Source organism: Parasteatoda tepidariorum, chromosome 2 (genome assembly GCF_982258835.1).
Source record: "Parasteatoda tepidariorum strain Cologne lab strain chromosome 2, Ptep-v5.0, whole genome shotgun sequence".
Taxonomy (NCBI): Eukaryota; Metazoa; Arthropoda; class Arachnida; order Araneae; family Theridiidae; genus Parasteatoda; species Parasteatoda tepidariorum.
Window position 1 is genome coordinate 54,691,648 of NC_141756.1, and position 19,252 is coordinate 54,710,899.

The window sequence follows — 19,252 nt, forward strand, 5'->3', positions numbered from 1 at the left end:
CCTCTATGACCCCCTTTGACCAACAACAGTTTGTTTTGGGAGTGCTTTAACTACATTAAGTGTTTATACAAAATATGCATACACTGCAGTGGCATGCAGAGAGGGAAGAAAGGGATTATGATCCTAGGCACCTAGCCAAAAGGGTATCCTTTCGACTATTAAAAATTTAAATGTATTACAATTTTTAACATGAAATTAAAATTTCTTCACAGGTAAAAGTTTAGCTCGAACAAATTTTTTTATGAAGAACAAAAGTGTATGATTTTTATATAGGATAAATATAATAATAAAGTTTAAGATCATTTATAATTTAAATATTCTTTGCATTTAAAAAGAAAAAAAATTAAGATTATTTTCTAAGATTTTTTTTCTCCTTTTTTACCTTAATAATTTGCATAAAAAGCCTGACATAAAAAGAAATTTAAAATAATAGATTTAAATTTTTGTTTCCTATACTTTTTTTTTATTTTTTGGAAATTAAATTTGCTTTTTCCCCATACAATGATTACAATCCTGCCGACCGGTCTGTGTAGGGATCAGAGAACTGGCCTTGCACCCCAAAGGTTCTGGGTTCGAATCCCGGGCAAGGCATGGACGTTCTTTCCTTCTCTGTACTATCTGCCTTTACTGTGGGAGCAAGGTTGGCCCATCTAATATGGTGCCCCTGAAAGAGTGACTAACAAATATGTCCTTCGGATGCCTGTATGACGAAGTTCATACTCCAAGTGGGCATTGAAAAAAAAAATTATTCTCTTTTCAGGGGCATCTATCATGGAGGATGACATTGACTGAATATCTATATCAAAAATACAGCATATAAAAATTTTACCCACGAATCATCCCTGAATAAAACTCATTAGCTTACAACAAAATTCGATAATCAGCTAAAACTTAAAAAAGAGAGAGAAAAAAAAAGTCGATAATAATATGTGCATAATTTCGATAAGAAACTTTCACAGATAGTCGGTAGAGCTTATTATCATTGACCTTGAGTAATTAAGAATATCAGAGTGCCAAGATTTAAGAAAGAAACAGAAAATATACAAAAGTCTCTCTCTTTTTTTTTTTTTTCGTCTTACACTTACCTGATAAAGATCTAATTTGTTCTTCCTTCTTTTCAAAAAAGGAGAACGATAAATAGCTATGTTTTATTCATTTGGCACGCTCAAAGCACGAAACAATGCTCGCCAAACGTATATGGAAAATAGTATTAAATTTCACATTATTACAGATTATTATTATGTATTTTAAGTGAAAATTTCCTACTACACATAAGCGAAAAAAAATAAAAGAGTTAAGGTGTATTTTTTTTTATTTACCCACACAAATGTAACAAAAAGTTCTAAATTCATTTATTTATACATACTAAAAAAAATTGTTTCTTCTTCCATTTCATCCCGCCGAAGCAGATGTTATATTTCTTTTTTTATATGTTTCATTAAGAAAATAAGGTACATCAAAAATCCCGGAAATTCTACCTCCTCACAATTTTTAAATAGAGAAATAACAATTAAGGTAAGCAGAAATTGTTTAATTTTACCAGCACTTTAAAATCTTAACTACATGATTTGTTTACATCGTTTTCATGGTAGTGAAAATCGTTTTAAATCGAATTTATTTAATTCGAAATAAAAAGGTAAAGCATCAAATTTACTACTAAATTAAAAATTCAAAAAAAAAATTTCTATGAAAACGGATGAAGTTTGCGTTCATAGTATATAAAGAAAAGCTCTAATAAGTTTATTAACTAGAAAGGTAAGAGGATGACAAAGCTAGGATGTGGATGATAAATGCATTTTTTTCTTTCTTTTTGCTGTTGCATTTTACGTTTTTTCTTTCATTGGACATTTTTTATGGTTTTTTAAGTAATTTTTTCACTTATCAGATTTTTTCCATCTCTAATCCTTTTTTATATTGAATGATATTTTCCATTTTCGAAGCATTTCGCTAGTAGATTAAATATTTCATTATTAATTAGTGTAAATTTTGCCTTCAATTTAACTATTTAAAATATTCTTTAATATAAATGTGGATGTTAAACAAAATTTTTCAAGACTTAAGAATCTGATTTCGGCAATTTTTCTTAAAATGTTATCATTTAAATTAAGGACATTATGTAATTTCTTTTAGAGGTACGACTTGCATTTTTCAAATCATCAACATCCTAGTTTTGAGTGCTGATATACTAGAACTAATCATTCATAATATTCTAGACCAATGATATATTTTTACTAATCTTGTGTTACAAGGCTTCCAGTACTTTTAAGTACGTAATATAGTTCCAGTGCGTAATATGTAATGTAATTCCTAACTGAAAAAAAAAGGAAAAAAGATCCTACGAAGTTAAACTAAACGTTTTCAATTTATTTTTTTATTGAATTTTTTTTTTATTATAAGAAAGAAAAATTATTCATACATAGTTGCAGCCGGTGCTATATCAATATTTTCAATCTTAAACCTCATTGATTAATTTGATATATTGTTTATAGAAGCCTTTCAATATTCACTGTTATTGCAAGTGAAACTGATAATCCCAACAATAATAATAACCCTTAGTACCCGTAACATAAAAAAATAACTTTGTACACCTTTCAATTTATATTCTACATATGTATACATTTTATAAACGCCGTTTGAACAGCCGACCCAATTTCGGGTTTACAAATAATAATGTTCAACTTCGTAGGCCTTGTAATTTTTAACCCAACCCAGAAGAAAAGGGAACTCATGGATCAAGTATTGTTAGAAATTTTGCCTTCGAGGAGGACCTTTTGATTGAATTGCGTTACATGGAGAGGAAAAGCATGAAAACCTCCCCATGGTTAGTCTGACGGCAAGGGAACTCTAAAAACAGCTATTAAAAGATACTACTCTAGGTGGTAATCTAGGTGGTCTAACCCATGACCCGTCTTCTGCTGAGAATATTTTACGTCAGCACTGTGATCGGTGCGAGCTGCGTGCGGAATTTGTATCGATCGCTGGGATTCGAGCCTGGTTCATCTCAATGGGAGGCAAACGTTCTATCCCCTGAGTCACTACGGCTCTATATGTATACATTTTATAACATTTCTAAGTAACCTAGGGAAACTTAAAAGTTGTAAACTTTTTTGTGCCGGGGGTAGGCAAACAAATTACAGCGGCTTCACCTGAATACAAACAGACAAATAAAAAACTGCGGCAGACAAACTGGTTGTGGCAGAACATATCAAGAAACAATTTTTTAAACTTATGATCATGTTGTGGTTGTTCTACGTGGTAAGCACGAACTCAAATTTGTTCCAGGTAGTTTTTAAAAGAAGTGGTCAAAACCTATAAGGCGGATTTTCCGAAATTCATTAAAACATTGCTAACATGTTCCTCTATTAAGTTCCATAAAATATGATTAAAGCGCTTAAATAACAAGGGATGTAGTTTCACAACGCAAATAATGATAATATATTTAACGTAACAAAATAAAAAGCTGCTACAAACTATGACATAAAAACAAAAGATATAAGGACCGAGATACCAATATTTATTCAAGAACAAACATCGTACTAAGGAAACCAAGTTGAAGAACTATAAAACAGTAATCAGACTTATAGTTACGTATGACATTAAAACTTGAGACTCTATCAAATAAAGACGAATCTAACCTACTAATCTTTGAGTGGAAAATTTATAGATGAATTTTCTGACTAATTAAAATAAATAATACACAGGAGAATAAAAAACGATAGTCAACTGCCCAATGAATCAGATGGAAAAAAAAAAACATAATTCGACTTAATAACGGCAGAGGCACATTGAAAAATTAAATGATAATAGAAACCTCAAAAAACTTATAAATTAAGAATCATTGAACCCGATACCAAGAGGAATACCGAAAAAAGAGAGGGTTGGACGATATCACCAAAGATAGTTGAAAGACAAACATCGGAAAGTCTGGAACGATATTGTTCGACAAGCGAAGGCTCACAGCGGGCTGTGTTGCTGCATAAGTAAGTACAAGAACCAAGAAACAATCGAAAACGAAACATCGCTATTAGGGCACCGTGACTCGTGGTGACTTTAGGGGATATAGAGTTTGCTTCCCAATGAGGTGACACGGGTTCGAATCCCCGAGATGACTGGTCGAAACGAATTCTGCACCCTACTTGCACCGTCCACGCTGACGAAAAATGACGTCAAATTAGTACTGACGAAAAATTAACGTCAATGGTGACGTATCATGGGCTTAGAGTTCTCTTGCCGCCAGGTTAACCGTGGGAGGTTTTCATGGTGTTCCTCTCCATGTAATGCAAATGCTGGTTAGTTCTATCAATAAGTCCTCCATGAAGGCAAATTTCTCTCAATACTCGATCCAGGAGTTCCATTGTCTTCTGAATTGGGTTTAAAATTACAAGGCTATGGAATTGAATATTGGTAGTCGTAAACTTAAAATTGGGTCGGCTATTCAACGACCGTTATAATATTAGGGTACCGCAGATTTCGTGAGAGCATGGCACCCATTTTTAAAGACGATAATCTCTGCAAAATACAAATAAAAGAGCCTTCTTATGACGAATATTAATAGATACTTCTTATCATCGTTCATGGCAGGTTAAAGCCTTCAGAACCCGAACACCTCAACTCAGTTACCTAAAATAATTTTTTTTCTCCAAAATATTATTTTAAATTTATTATAAAAAAAAGAAGAAAGAGTGACATATAAATCCTTAGTTCGTCGCCTGAAAGTAACATTGACCTAATGACAAACAAAGTATAAAAATAATTTTCAGTAATTCTACGAGTTAGTCACTCGCGACATCTAGAGCGAATCCCTTTATAACAAACTAACACAATTTCCGTTAAAATACGTGTGAGCTTTAAGCCTTCAGAAAAATAAACGTAACGTAAAAAAGACATTAATGTCACGTCAAATAAAAACGTTAGTGATTTTTCGTGACTCAAAAATGGAAACAACTCAAAATATTTCATTCACACTTAACAGTGAGAGAAAAATCCGCCTTTTCATGGGATACAGAGCGAAAACTACACAATTCTTTTTTTATTGCACTGAGAAAAAAAAACTATTTATGATGTGAGTAAGTTTGTTATTTATGAGTCAAGAGAAAAAGCTTCTGAAAATTGATGAAAATTTATACTTCAAATCAACAATTACAATTTGGAAAAGCTGAAAGCAGACATTAAACAATCATATTATTGATTTTACATTTATTACGTACACTAAATGGAAAACTGAAAAGATATTTCATAATATTATCTTAATTTTTAATAAGGTTCATTTGAGTTGTACTCATTGCATAATGCACACTAATTGAACATGAAGTTCAGGTTTCGATTCAATAATTGTAACGACATTTGCAGGTTTAGATTCTATTGATTGTTTACAAATGCAGTACTTACAAAGGGAACATGAATTGCAAGTACAGACTCAAAAGTTGCAACGTGACTAATATAAAATTTATGAAAATTTATACTTCAAATCAACAATTACAATTTGGAAAAGCTGAAAACAGACATTAAACGATCATATTATTGATTTTACATTTATTACATACACTAAATAGAAAACTGAAAAGATATTTCTTAATATTATCTTAATTTTTAATATGGTTCATTTGAGTTGTACTCATCGCACAATACACACTAATTGAACATGATGATCAGGTTTCGATTCAACAATTGTAACGTTATTTGCAGGTTTAGATTCTATCGATTGCTTACAAATGCAGTACTTACAAAAGGAAAAGGGAACATGAATTGCAGGTACAGACTCGAAAGTTGCAGCGTGACTAATATTAAAGGTACTAACTCGAATGTGAAGTGCGAATCTGTTATTTTTATTACAACTTTGCCTATTTAACTAAAGATATTTTTAATTTAAACATTTTGTAACACTTCCAACCTTCGACGCTAATTGTGATTAGAAAAAAAAAGGATTCAAGCTAAATTGGAATAACACCAAGGAAAGTTAAACTTTATAAACAATAAAATATTCCCAGTAAACTCATTCCTAGTACCCGATTTTCTTTTCTCCTAGGAAAGATATTTTCGTGGTTTGGTATAGCAAATAAAATATAAATAGCAATATTTGATTGTATTTTAATTAATATAAATGCTATTAATATAAATATTATCTTAATTGATGATATTAATATAAATATTAAATGATGGGGAAAAAACAATAATTTGCTTTTACTAACATAAAAAAGCGTTAATTTAAAAACAGTCTATCTTTCAAAAAAAAAAAAAAAAATTTTAAAACGTGATTTTTGGTGAAATGAGTTGGTTAAAATGAAATTTTAAAAAATGGGCGTTACTCAAAAGGAAAGTAATAAAAGGCCTCCATAATCTGATTGACGACAAAGGTAATAAACAAGACCATTCCTTAAATAAACATAAAATTAGTAATAAGAATCCAAAGCGTGTGGAAATGGCAAATATCACTCGCAATAACAGAATGGATCAAAAAATCTAAAAACACACAAATGAAAGATTTTCAAAAGATAACATTCAACGTTATAAACTCGACCCCTTCAATCTCAGACTGTAATGCTAGGACGCCTCCCGAGGGCTGTGGTCAAGTTTGGGTAAGGGGGTTGAGTCTGGTGTCATATTAGGTTAATCAAAAAATCAAACAAGTCTATTTTAATTTTTTCCATCAGATAAGTATTTTTCGTGGCATCTCTATTTTGAATTACTTTCACTCCATCTTTATTTTGCAAATACAGCGTCACCTGTGAACCAAAATTCAACATATCATGTCGGGTTACTTTTTTTTTCTTCTGGAAAATTCAAATCTGCAATTGGAAAATCCAAATCTGCAATATAAAAGTATGCCAATTTGACATACAGGTTATTGTATTTTTGCTCATAGGTAACGATCAGATAAAAAAAAGAAAATACACTAGCTGGACATTTTGGAAAATCTAATAACACCAAACCCTACCCTCTCTCCTAAAATAAGCACCCCTAACACCAGGTGGTGAGATGGGCATCATTAAATGCATCTTTTGCAACTATTTCGAATGTCTATTTTTAGATTTTCGTTCCGATGCGTACTTCCAGAGAAATTTGATCGTTTTCATACATTTTGGAGACAAAAAAATTAGTAGTAAAAAATTAATAAAACAATTTCAAGGAGAGTAATTAAATCAAAACAATTAGGGGATGAAGGAACGGCATTTAAAGGCTCAATTCTCTATGCAGTTATCTCTAATTTATCCACATTATTATGATTATTTTTTTACACACACCAAGAGCTATTTTTTTTAATACTCACAAACATACCGACAATTTTCGGAATGAAGGCGCCAAGGCCATAATGTCTCTAGAGCGTCTCGCTCCTCTACTGTTGATGAGGGGGAATAGAATTATTTTTAGGAGAAGATGCGACAGTTCCTTGACATCCACGACAATCGGACATTTCTTATTAAAAAGGAGAAATGTTTTGTCATAACAATTCACATTTCTATCACAAAATAGGAAACAAGCTAATAACATTATACAGATAAGTTTCCCCAGGAATGAAAAAAAAAGAAAAATATTTTAAAATTGCTCGATAAATAAATAAATATATAAAAAGAACGGAAGAAAAATAGAGAGTAGGAATATTTTACTACTAGATTTGCACCTTCAAAGTTAATACAGTCGAACCCCGCTATAGTGAACCTGGGATATAGTGAACACTCGGATGTAGTGAACTTTTTTAGCGGTCCCGTCCGTATTCCTATTTAAATAATGTTATTTTTAACGCTTATAGTGAACAGCTTAGAACTTGGAAACTCGGTTATAGTGGACTCAAATTTGATTTCTTTAAATATCTTTTTCAGTCCTCCATCTTTAAACTTGTAGGTGTTGGGACTGAAAATGAATGCATTCCTATAAAATGTGTCATATTACTCACCTTTATGCTTATCACTTTTAACTATACTGTAATAAATGTCAAACAGATAATTTATCTTATACTCCCCCCTCCCTGAGAAGCCTCGCTTTCTCTCTTTTCCCCAAGCTTGCTCTACAACTAGTTAACTTGGCCACCTGCTGAATTTTTGGAATTTTTTTATCTGTTCAAACCATATTCTTTACAAATCACCCCTTGACAATCAAAAAGGGGAACAATTTAACTCATTCTACAGCTGCTCTCTTCATATTCTTTCATTATCTATTTGAGACAAGATTTTTATTTCAAAAGCAGTGAAAATGGCAAATTCTCTAAAGAGAAAAGCGTTTTCGATAGACGACAAAGTTAAAATTGTAAAGCGTATTGATGATGGAACCAATCAATCGACACTGTGTAAGGAATTTTCCTTGTCAAAATCTACAGTTTCAAACATTTAGAAAAATCGAAGTGCAATTCTTGCTGCATACGACAAAATCATGGTTTCATCGAAAAAACTGCGTGGAGCTGAATGAGAAAACGTAGAAGATGCTTTATTAAGATGGTTCGAAATCTTGTTCAGAATGTAAAAATCTTGCATTCTTTGCACATTGTAGATAAGAAAATTGATGAACTCAATTTAAAATCAAATTGTGTTCAGTCAAAAATCACAATTTTTTTTCATAAAAAGTGAAAATAAAACTAATATTTAGCGAAGTAATTACTTTTTCCAGCAATTTTTGCTTTATTATCTGTTAATTAGTTAATAATTTTTTAAATAACTTATGCAAAATTGCAAAGCCGATTTTCAATCATTCAACTGTCTTATGCAAAAAATATTCTTCAAAAAATTTGGATATAGTGAACCATCGGTTATAGTGGACACATTACTGAGTCCGCAGACGGTTCACTATAGCGGGGTTCGACTGTAATAATGAAGCTATTTAAATTGCTGTAGTTTTTTGCGGTCCTTTAAAGCAAATTAAATACTCTTTTTAATGTTTAACAATAACGGTAAACATTGTTTAAAGAACTAAAAATAAACTAAATTACAAATTTTCTTACAGCTATAGTCGAAGTGATTTGTTGAGAGTCCTGATTTTATTTTATTTTTTAATCGGCATTGAACAGCCGATCCAATTATAAGTTTACGACTATCAATGTTCAACATATAATGCAACAATGCCTTGTAATTTTGAATTCAGAAGACAAAGGAACTCCTGGATCAAGCTTTGAGACAAACTAGACTTCATAGAGATCTTTCATGGAAATAACAAGCATTTGAGTTATATGGAAAGGAAAACCACAAAAACTTCCCACAGTTAGTCTGATGACGAAGGGATTCTAACCCACTATCTGTCTACCACTGAGGATATTTCAGGTAAGTACTGGGGTCGGCGCGACCCGAGATTCGAGTCTGGGTAACCTCAGGTTCGAGTCCCAGCGTAAGATGATTGATACGAATTTTGCTCTCGGAACGCACCGAACCCAATGCTGACGTAAAATATCCTCCGTGGCATACGAATCATAGGTTAGAATCCCCTATCAGTCGGGCAAGCTGTGGGAGGTTTTCGTAGTTTTCCTATCTCCATATAACGCATATGTGGGTTAGTTCAATCGTAAAGTTTACCACGAAGGCTAGTTTGTCTCTAGGCTTGATCCAGGAGTTCTCTTGTATTCTGGGTTGGGTTCCAAATTACAAGGCTACGGAGTTGAACATTGTTGTTAAGGAAAAATGTTTGAAAAATAGTAGGCTTAACGTTAAAAAACCTACACAAAACTATATTTCCACAACGAGCATAATTTAACGAAGAATTTTTCTAACTTCTTGAAAATAATTTTACTGAAGCTGTCAGAAAATAGTGCTAAATTGGTTCGTGGAAATTTTAGAACTGCTAAGATTAGGAAGAACATAGTATAAAAAAGTAATAAAAATTGTAATTTTGCATTTTTTTTAAAGAAAAATATTAATTCCGTTCAATAACCTGATTTCGTTGTCACTTTATTGGTACTCCGTCCCACTAGGGATTGGACAGGTGAATTGTGCGAGCTCACAAGAGCAGAGTTAATAGATCCAAAAGTTAGCACAAGCGTAGCCTCAAAACTAAACATTTAGTTTTCAATTCATTTTTTTTTTATATTTATTTTACTTTATTCAACTATTTCTTATTTTATTCTTAACTTGAGTTTCTCGCATAAAATCGGTCAGAATCTCAAAAAACTTGATATTCCGTAAATTTCCAGCTTGTCTGCCAATATCTTAACCCTTTGACCCAGAATTATAATTAAACATATTCTTCATACTTTTTTCACTATTTTGTATTAATTTAAGTCAAAATAAGTGTAAAATATTACATTCAGCATTTTAATAATTTGTGGTTATGAAAGACAACATACAACACCAGTATCTTTTTTTTTTTTTGCGTTAAAAGTAAAATCTTCTGAACTCTGCACACTTCAAAACAATAATTTTTCAAATTTGCAATTATTTAGATCGAAGTGAAACAGTTATTCATCATTAAAATTTCTTTAATTTACAAAATCAATTGATAAATTTTTGAATTTGAATAAAAAAATTCCAATTACTTTTTTTAGATTTTATATTTTAGTACAAATATAATTCCAATAATCCAACAGATGTTTTAGTAACTATTAGACTCTTTATAATAAAAAAATATCCAAAATATATATTTTACTTTTAATTAGAGGGTCGGAAAATATACATATATAAAAATAAATAAAAGAAACACCGATGACCCATCTGTGTCAAATGGTTAATGATTAAACAAATGATATTTTCTTTAACCTTATTGTCATCATCTACTTTTTTCTTAAATCTATTTGAAAACAATAGCTTTTTATGTAAGTGATAACTACCATTCAATAGCAGAGAGAGATGAATAAATATTATCGACTCATTCTTTTTAAATAAATAATTGAAATTGTATCTCGTTTCAGGTGTTAAATTAATGAACAATAGTTACGAATAATTAACGACACTAAAAAAAAAAGTGGCATATTCAGCTTCATTCAGGAAGTTACCTGGAATTTAGCCAACGATGAGAGCTTTAATTTATTTTCTCTTCACGTGACAAATTCACTGACGTCAACCTGTTTCATATGTTCCGGGAATGTTTGAGAGAAAAATTGAACGACGTACTTATATTTCTGTAGGTACATGTTCTTTATATCTTGTAACGATTTCAGTAGAATAAAATATTTAAATTCTATGATTAGAAATAACACTGTGGGGGGGGGGGCAAATACTGTGTTACATTTATACAAATACTTGATCTTGCCTATTTTTTGATGTAAGGAATTCAAATCTGAAATTAGTTTTGCAATTAAAGCAGCAGATTTTTTTAAAATGTCATTTTTAGTCCATTTTTGTCGAAATGTATATACGTTTAAAAACGTTATATACAACAGGTGGTCACGCAAATGTTGCGACAGACTTCTAGGATAGTGAGAGCACATCATCGGGATTAAAATTGTATAAAAACACATGCCCGGAAATGTCATCGTATGCGGCTAAGGGCGTTTCCTTATTATGGCTTGTTCATCAGTACAGGAAAAAACCGTTTATTATAAATAAGCGACCCTAGCAGCGTATGACGACATTTCCGGACATGGATTCATACGAAATTTTAATCATGCTGATATGCACTAATTATCCTAGAAGTTTTTTGCAACATTTATGCGAATCCCTTTATTATATAACGTTTAAAAACTTGTACATTTCGACAAAAATTAAATTCAAAATGCCACTTAAAAAAAAAACTTAAGCTTGGAGAAAGAAACCTATTACAGATTTGAAATCAGCGATGTAAATTATCCTAGATACGAAGAAGAAGAAAAATCTCATGCAACAGAAAATAAAAATAATAATTTTTTCCATTTTAATCTATAAAATCCAATTTCAGATTATAATGCTATTCCTTATTATAGATATTTTCCTTCTTATAAATTCAGGCATAGTTTCTCTATAATGATGTCGTTTAAAGAAAGAAAAAAAAAATCAATTATAATAGTATTTTAGTAGAGAGAGGTCAATACAACGTGTAAGAAGATATAGCTGCCATGGCTCGTATAGAGCGTTCCTTTCTTTATCAGGCGGATCCAGGTTTGAGTTCCGACGATGCTGATTCATTCGCTACTTTCTCCAGCTCGCAACGATCACAGTGCTGACGGATAAACGATTAGAATCTCTTTACAGTCAGGCGAACTGATGGAGGCTTTCTTCTCAGTGTAAATATCTCCCATGTCTTATAGGTTGAATTTAAAATCACAAGGCAACGGAAAACATTGATACTCGCAAATTCGAAATGGTTAAGCAGCATAAAATATGTATTTGAATAATCATCAATACATTCATATCATATATTACACATGACTGACATATTGGAAACATTTATAAAATGCTAAGAGAATTTAAAAAAAAAAAAAACATTCTCGGACTTAAAATTATTATATTGAATGAAAAATTTTAGTTCTGAAAATATTTAAAGCCGTGTAGGATTCAGATGGACAGATACATGGAGAAACATACTCGTATTTAATCAAATATGCGAGAATATTTAATTAAAAACGATTATATTTAATTGACAACGAGTACATTTAATTAACGACAATATTTAATATAAGAGCATATTTAGTTAACAACGAGGATTCGTTAAAATGCGTTTCAATCAAAGCAAGATAAGTATCTAATTTAAATTATATTTCCATGCATATTTCGAGTTGTTAACATTTACACAAATTAGAGTTCAACTTAAAAAGTGAACTCATTTGAGGAAATTGGAATTCTTATCAAACTACGAAATGATTCTGATGCAAAATCACAGAAATTTCAACTTAAAGTCAATAATTTTTTTATGTATATCGATTGAACAGGATTTAATGATTTATTTTTGGAACGCTGGCTTTAATGACTTCTAAGCACGGCATGCTAAGTCAATAGTTGGATTGAAATTCACAAGTCTGGGGAAATCGTAAACATAGCTACAGTAAACGTGCTTTATTACGACGCTAAAATTCAGAATGAAATACACTTATCTTTAAAAAAATCATCGTCTAGTTTTTAAAGATAGACATTCCAATAAAAAGTAAATATTTTGTACGGATGATCTATAAACTTGCATGAAACTAATATTAAAATAAGTAGTTTAGACAACCCCCAAAAATACAGTTATATTTAATACAATGTAACAATTATAAAAATAATACAATTACAAATATTTATAAATAATATGAATAATTCTAAATAATATAAATAATTTTAAATAATATAAATAATTTTAAATAATTATAAATAATATAAATAACATAAATACTTATAAATAATGCAAACGTATATTTAAATTAAACGTATATTTAATTAAATATTTTTATAAACAAAATCGTGAATTTAGTATATGAATGAAGACATAACCCTTAGAAGATAGCTTAGTTTTAAAGTTGTAGAAAGTTTACAAGGATCAGCAATGTATTTAAGTCATTAAAATGTTGAAGTTTAGAATTCAAGAGTATTGACGCATCTCTCAATGAAAGTTTACGTTAAAAAATAAACGACATAACTTTACTGATAAAAATCAACGTGATTTGGTCTTGGAAGTTTATATACAAACAGTAAATTAGGAAAATTTTATAATAATCCTAATGCACACAATAGCTAATTTCTTTGTGTAATAAATATACTTCGAACATTTCAATGCCTCTAAAATGGTTAATAATTTTCAACAGTTGCAGCTTGCTTTATGATATAATTTAAAATGTTCATAATACATTAAAAAAAAAATACTATGTGAAGTGGTTACTAAATTTAAGTGCAATAATATATAGGTAAAAGTGATTTAAGTATTATGAAATGACTGACTAAGGATTGACTTTAGATATTAGAAAACATCTTTGAAACCTTTGATTGGTATGGTGGATGGAAAAATGTTGAGTTAATGGCGCGAGAGCTGCAATCGGCTATACTGTGCCAAAAGTAAATTGCATTACGTACTCTGATTAAATAGAGCTGTATTCTAAGCCCGATAAAAGAAAAAACGAAAAATAAGAGAGAAGATTATTGAGACACTTCGGGATACTATAACTCTAAGCACCCGTAAAAATAATTTTTTATGGATTGAAATTTTAAATTAACCCTTTCTTTAGTCATAGGAAGTAAACTTATAATCAACTTCATTAATTTTAAAATGTCAATTAAAAAAAAAAAACGAAGACTTTTGTCTAAATCAAAAGGTTAGCACCGCGTCAAAAGAAAGGACTACATTAAGAATCTATTTTCTCTTGTGCTCATTACTCATTGCTCTTCTCACGTTAAAAATGGATAATTTATCATCAAGTTAATTTGCCGTTATGAACGTAAGATTTATAAATACAGCTATTTATAAGAGAAGAAACTAATGTCCAATTCTTTATAGAAGTAATATTTTGAAAAAATTACTACCTACCTTCCCACAAAAAATAGGTTTTAAAAATCAAATTAATTTTGGGTAATAAGGAAATACTTTTTACAAATCAATCTAAATACCAAAAGTATTTTTACATAACATTACTGTAAAAAATGGTCCTATAAAGGGTTAACTAAGATCGCTAAGATAAGTCCCAACTACTTATTTAAATTTTCAATTCTTATAAAAGACATTCTAAATTAATATTTTTAAACACTATAATATAAGGTATTCCGAAAACACCATCTAAAATGCATATTTTCAAAATAAAAACATATAAGCAAAAGGGGTAGTAAACAAATTAGAAGCGAAGAAAAAAAGAAAAACTTTATAGAATTCAGAGGGATCATTCACGAGGAAGGCAAGATTAAAAATAATAAAATTTGTTTAATTGTCGAGAAGGTTAAAGGAGACCAATTTAAACACCTCGAGTATGTTTTTCCCAATTTAAATATAAATATTAATTTACAACACCATAATGTAATATTTTGAATTTTTACAAGGATTCTAAAAATGTTATGTTAAGGATGGTGATAACGACATTGCATATTAATGTACTTGCTTTTTGGGGTGAATCATACAATTTTATAAATAAAATTCATTTTTATCGGTTCATATCGTATCAACGATTAAATATGAATTTACAACGTGATATTAAAAAAAATTGAAGTTGTAAAACAATAAATATTTACTTTGAAAGAATAGAATAAAGTTTCCATAAAAAGCTGCCGGTTTCTTTTAAAAACTGTAAAAAAGAAAAACAAACAAAAGGATAAAAGGAAAAAAAAAATCAGGAAAAGTCTGTCAGACGAAATCAGTCATTTGTGTCATCAAGTTTATATGATGAGAGAAGCACGAAAAGTCATTTTTGGTGAAAAACTAAATCGGTCATATTCTAATCATATGCAGAACACGCAAGCGGAAAATTTGCCCTTCATTTTACTCTAATAGGAAGAAATTGCAAACATTTATTTAGCTTAGTAACATAAATTGTAGTGATTGTTTTATTCCTTTTTTTTTTAAAGGGATAATAATAAAATTTATATAATTGATCATGAATTAGATTAGAACATTTTTTAAAATTTTGTTCGAAATATTGTATTTGTACTTATAAAGCAATTTTATTTGCACATAAAAACAACAATCAGGGGTCTGTCCAGACATTTTGTGAAAGATCCGGTTTTCGTGAAATTGTGAAAAATTACTCACATTCTTTCAACCAGGGTCCGCTTTTATGAATTTGTGAAAATAGGTTCCGGTTATTGCAAAAAACTTTTTCAATGAGTTTTTAAATTGTAAATAGATACAAGATTACGCTCGGCACTGTAAAATTATAATTAAAAAAATTAAATTTTCAAAAATAAACAGCAATTGCTGCTTCTAAATTAGAGATGCAACATACAAATATTTGGTACTTAGCCTATACTGCTGAACGCAGAATACTCATTTCGGACGAATAATGGAAGAATCGTCTGCCGAAGACAAAACTTAATTCGTTTACATCCATCTTTCCTGTTTTTTGCCCTGGGGAGGGTTTATTCGATTAACAAAACAATAATGAAGATAAACAAATTTGTGAAGGGTCCGATTAAAAGAAAAATCATTTTGTGAAGGGTCCGTTTTTAAGTTAGAATATTTTGTGAAGGGTCCGTTTTTATGAAAAGATATTTTGTGAAGGGTCCGTTAACGGACACAAATTTCTTCTAAACAGACCCCTGATAATACACAATTATTACAAAAAATGGGACACTATCTGAAATAAGTCTTATTAATTTCTCTCTGAGGATGATAGATATTTAAACTTTACTTCTTCGTTCGATTTATCTGATGTTATAAACATTAATCATTGAATAATAGAGCCGCGGTGGCTAAGGGGATAGAGCGTTCACCTCCCAATGAGGTTCGAATATCAGCGGCGGTTGGTTGCTCATGGCTTGCATCGACCACATTGGCCTCAGTGGAACCCCTAGCCGTCAGGCTAACCATGGGAGGCTTTCCTCTCTATGTATTGCGAGTTAGTTGCCTCAAAAAATCCTCCACGAAGGATAGTTTGTTCCAATACTTAAACCAGTAATTCCCTAGTCTTCTGGGTTGGGTTCAAAATTACAAGGTTAGGGAGTTGAACAATGATCGCCGTAAATTCAAAATTGGGTGACAGCTGCAAAACCGGTTATCAAATAAAATTTATTAAATAATGAAAAACAATACTCATTTATTAAAAATAATTTTTTCCGTAGATATATCATTTGAGAAATTAGTTTTATAAAAGTCAGCAAAAATTATTTGATTCGCTTAAATAGTTCAAGAGATAGGGGGAAACGAGGAATGAGTAAAATTAACATTTAGAATATGAAATTTTCAAAAGTTCTACTAATTAAATTATTGGGATCATATTTTCTATCTTGGCATACAAAGATACCCTAAAAGTTGATGGCCAAGTTTTCTATATTGCGATTCTCCCATATTTTGAGGGTCACATTTTACCATCTCCCATAGTTTGAAGGTCCAAGTCCACAAAAGCAGGGTATGTTTATTGAGAGAATTAGTACAAATTAATTAGAATATTTAAGGTCAACCCCAAGAACTATTTTGATTGTCTTTTAGTAAGCGAAAAAAATCCAAAAAGTCAAAAACTATTAAATATGTTACTTTTTATTAAGTATTATTTTGTGCACTGTGCATCAACATTTTTATCTTATCAATATATCTAGACAGACAATAAAGCCTCAGTTCAAAACATTTTTCATAAATTGAAGAAAATAAGAAAAGATTCAAACAAGAATTATAAATTACAAGATATGAGTTAAGGAGGAGAAACGAATAAATAATTAAAAAATAAACTTTGATTACAAATTTATTTCTGTGTATTTTTAAGCAATTTTTTTGTCTTATAAAGGTTCCTTAGAAGCTGATGTATTTATACATTGAAATAATTTTAGTGGAAAACTAAAATAACTTAAACAGGGCGCGTAGCCAAATTTCTCAACAAAAAATAAGCACCTTTTAAGCACATTTCAAGCACTCAAAAAATATTTTAAAGCATTTTGAAAAATATCATAATTAGACAGGGTTGGCAAGTTTTTGACAATTGATGGCTTTATCCGGTTTTATTTACAGTGACGAAGACGATGGCGCGTCACAAACGATGAAATTAAAAAGAGAAATGGAATTTTCTATCACTAAGAGAGAGAAAAAATTGACAATGTTTACTTTGGTCCACGTAATCTTCAAAAATTCGAGAGATTTTTCGATTCTATTACAGAGGGCGGAAAATGAGATTTTTCGATTCTATTACAGAGTGCGGAAAATGAAGTCTCAAATTGAGAATCTTTTGCAAAATGCAGCAGGGTAGCACCAAAGAATATAAGCACATGAGAGTCAAAAATCCTTACCATTGAAGTGGAGACCCGCAAGTATTTCATCAAACATGTAAAACAAATGGTGTTTTCATACACTACAGACCGGCGGTAAGCCGAAATCGACTGGGGTTGAATTAATTGTGAAAACGTTGAATAGGACAATGTCTTTTTGCATAATTTGTAGCGAAAATCAACATGGTAAAGAAAAATATCACATTTCGGAAAAAGGAAAATTAAGCACTTCTTAAAAACACCCATGGAAAAAAGCACCTTTAAGGGCTTTTAAAAAACGAAAATAAGCACCTTTAAGCACTTTTTAAAAACGCTACGCACCCTGTTAAAGCATAAACGTTTCTCAGTTTTGCACTTATAAATAAAAATAAATAAAACAGAGATCAAAAGAGAAAGGAAGAAAACAAATTTTTTAGTAGAAATTTCAACCCTTTTTTGTTTTCAAACGATGTGTGTGATAATGAAGCCTGACCACCTGGATGCACACACGATGGTCACTGAAAAGCAGTAAATCACTGCCATCAGGATTTTATATTTATGAGCATAATTACCCAGCACACTTACCCATTCGATTTGCACGCTTTACCAGTGCACGGATGTGTTCCCTGGACCATAGCCCATCCCTCCAAAACTTCCTCAGCGGTGCGAAACAGCACACACTTAGCATCTTTAAGCGACTATTTTAATTCCATAGAATCAGTCAAGACACAATCACACAATTTTTAAAACAGATTAAGAGTGTCAAGCACCCTTACCATTCCAGATTAGCAGCTGATTGCGGAAAGCACGAGTCTTCTTTCTCAACATGAGAGAACTGGCGTTGAAATTTTTCTCCAACAATAAAAAAAAACCTTTTTCTTCTTCGGCATGTGCATTCAAACACAACTGCTACTCGGGATTATGGGAGGCTGGTTTATCACCGTCTTACACATGGCGCGCAGTGCGACATGAAATACGGATCATTAAAATACCTGTCATAATTCAATTCACTATTGTGCTCCGATACTTGTAAACGCGAGAGATGAGTCCGATTACTAAAATAACAGAAAAAAAAGTTATGAATAAGTCGTGCTAAGAGGATAGAATACAATGAGTGGGATGGCGCACTGCCCAATGCCAAGGACGAATGAGACACCGATCTTGTTTTTCAACTAGTTTTTTTTATTTTATTAAATAATAAAATATAAGACGGGGGATAATATATCATTTATTGAAACAAAGTTCAGATGAAACGCGCAAGCTATTGTAAAATATTAATTCTAGAACTGAAAGTTACACAGCAGTAAATGTCCCACTAAATAATTAGAAATCTTTAAAAGTCCCCCTTAATATTTCAGACAAATAAAGAAAATTTTCACGAATTATCAACTATTTAAACTCACAAAAGTATTAAAAACAAGAAAGAGATAAAAAAAAAAAAAATTACCATTTTGTATATATTTAGCAGATTTAATAATTTTTTACTCCTTATGCTAAAACTTAGAGAACTATTGGGACTGTATTTTAATTTTTTCTCCTTCAAAAATGAGTCCCCTGCGACGCTCATGGGAGTAAAAAAA

At 30.8% G+C, this 19,252-nt stretch overlaps 1 protein-coding gene across 3 annotated transcripts in view; it reads right to left on the reverse strand.

Moving 5' to 3' along the window:
- The window catches only part of LOC107454627 (guanine nucleotide exchange factor DBS), a 117,983-nt gene that overhangs the window by 38,852 nt on the left and 59,879 nt on the right, over nt 1-19,252 (reverse strand). The window contains exon 1 of one of the 3 annotated variants that reach the window (XM_016071882.4): nt 18,258-18,632. The exons of the other annotated variants lie outside the window; for them this stretch is intronic. Coding sequence (XP_015927368.1) covers nt 18,258-18,360 — 103 coding nt within the window. The 5' untranslated portion in view covers nt 18,361-18,632. Of the gene's footprint in view, nt 1-18,257; nt 18,633-19,252 lie in introns of those variants that run through there. 3 annotated transcript variants of the gene reach the window in all.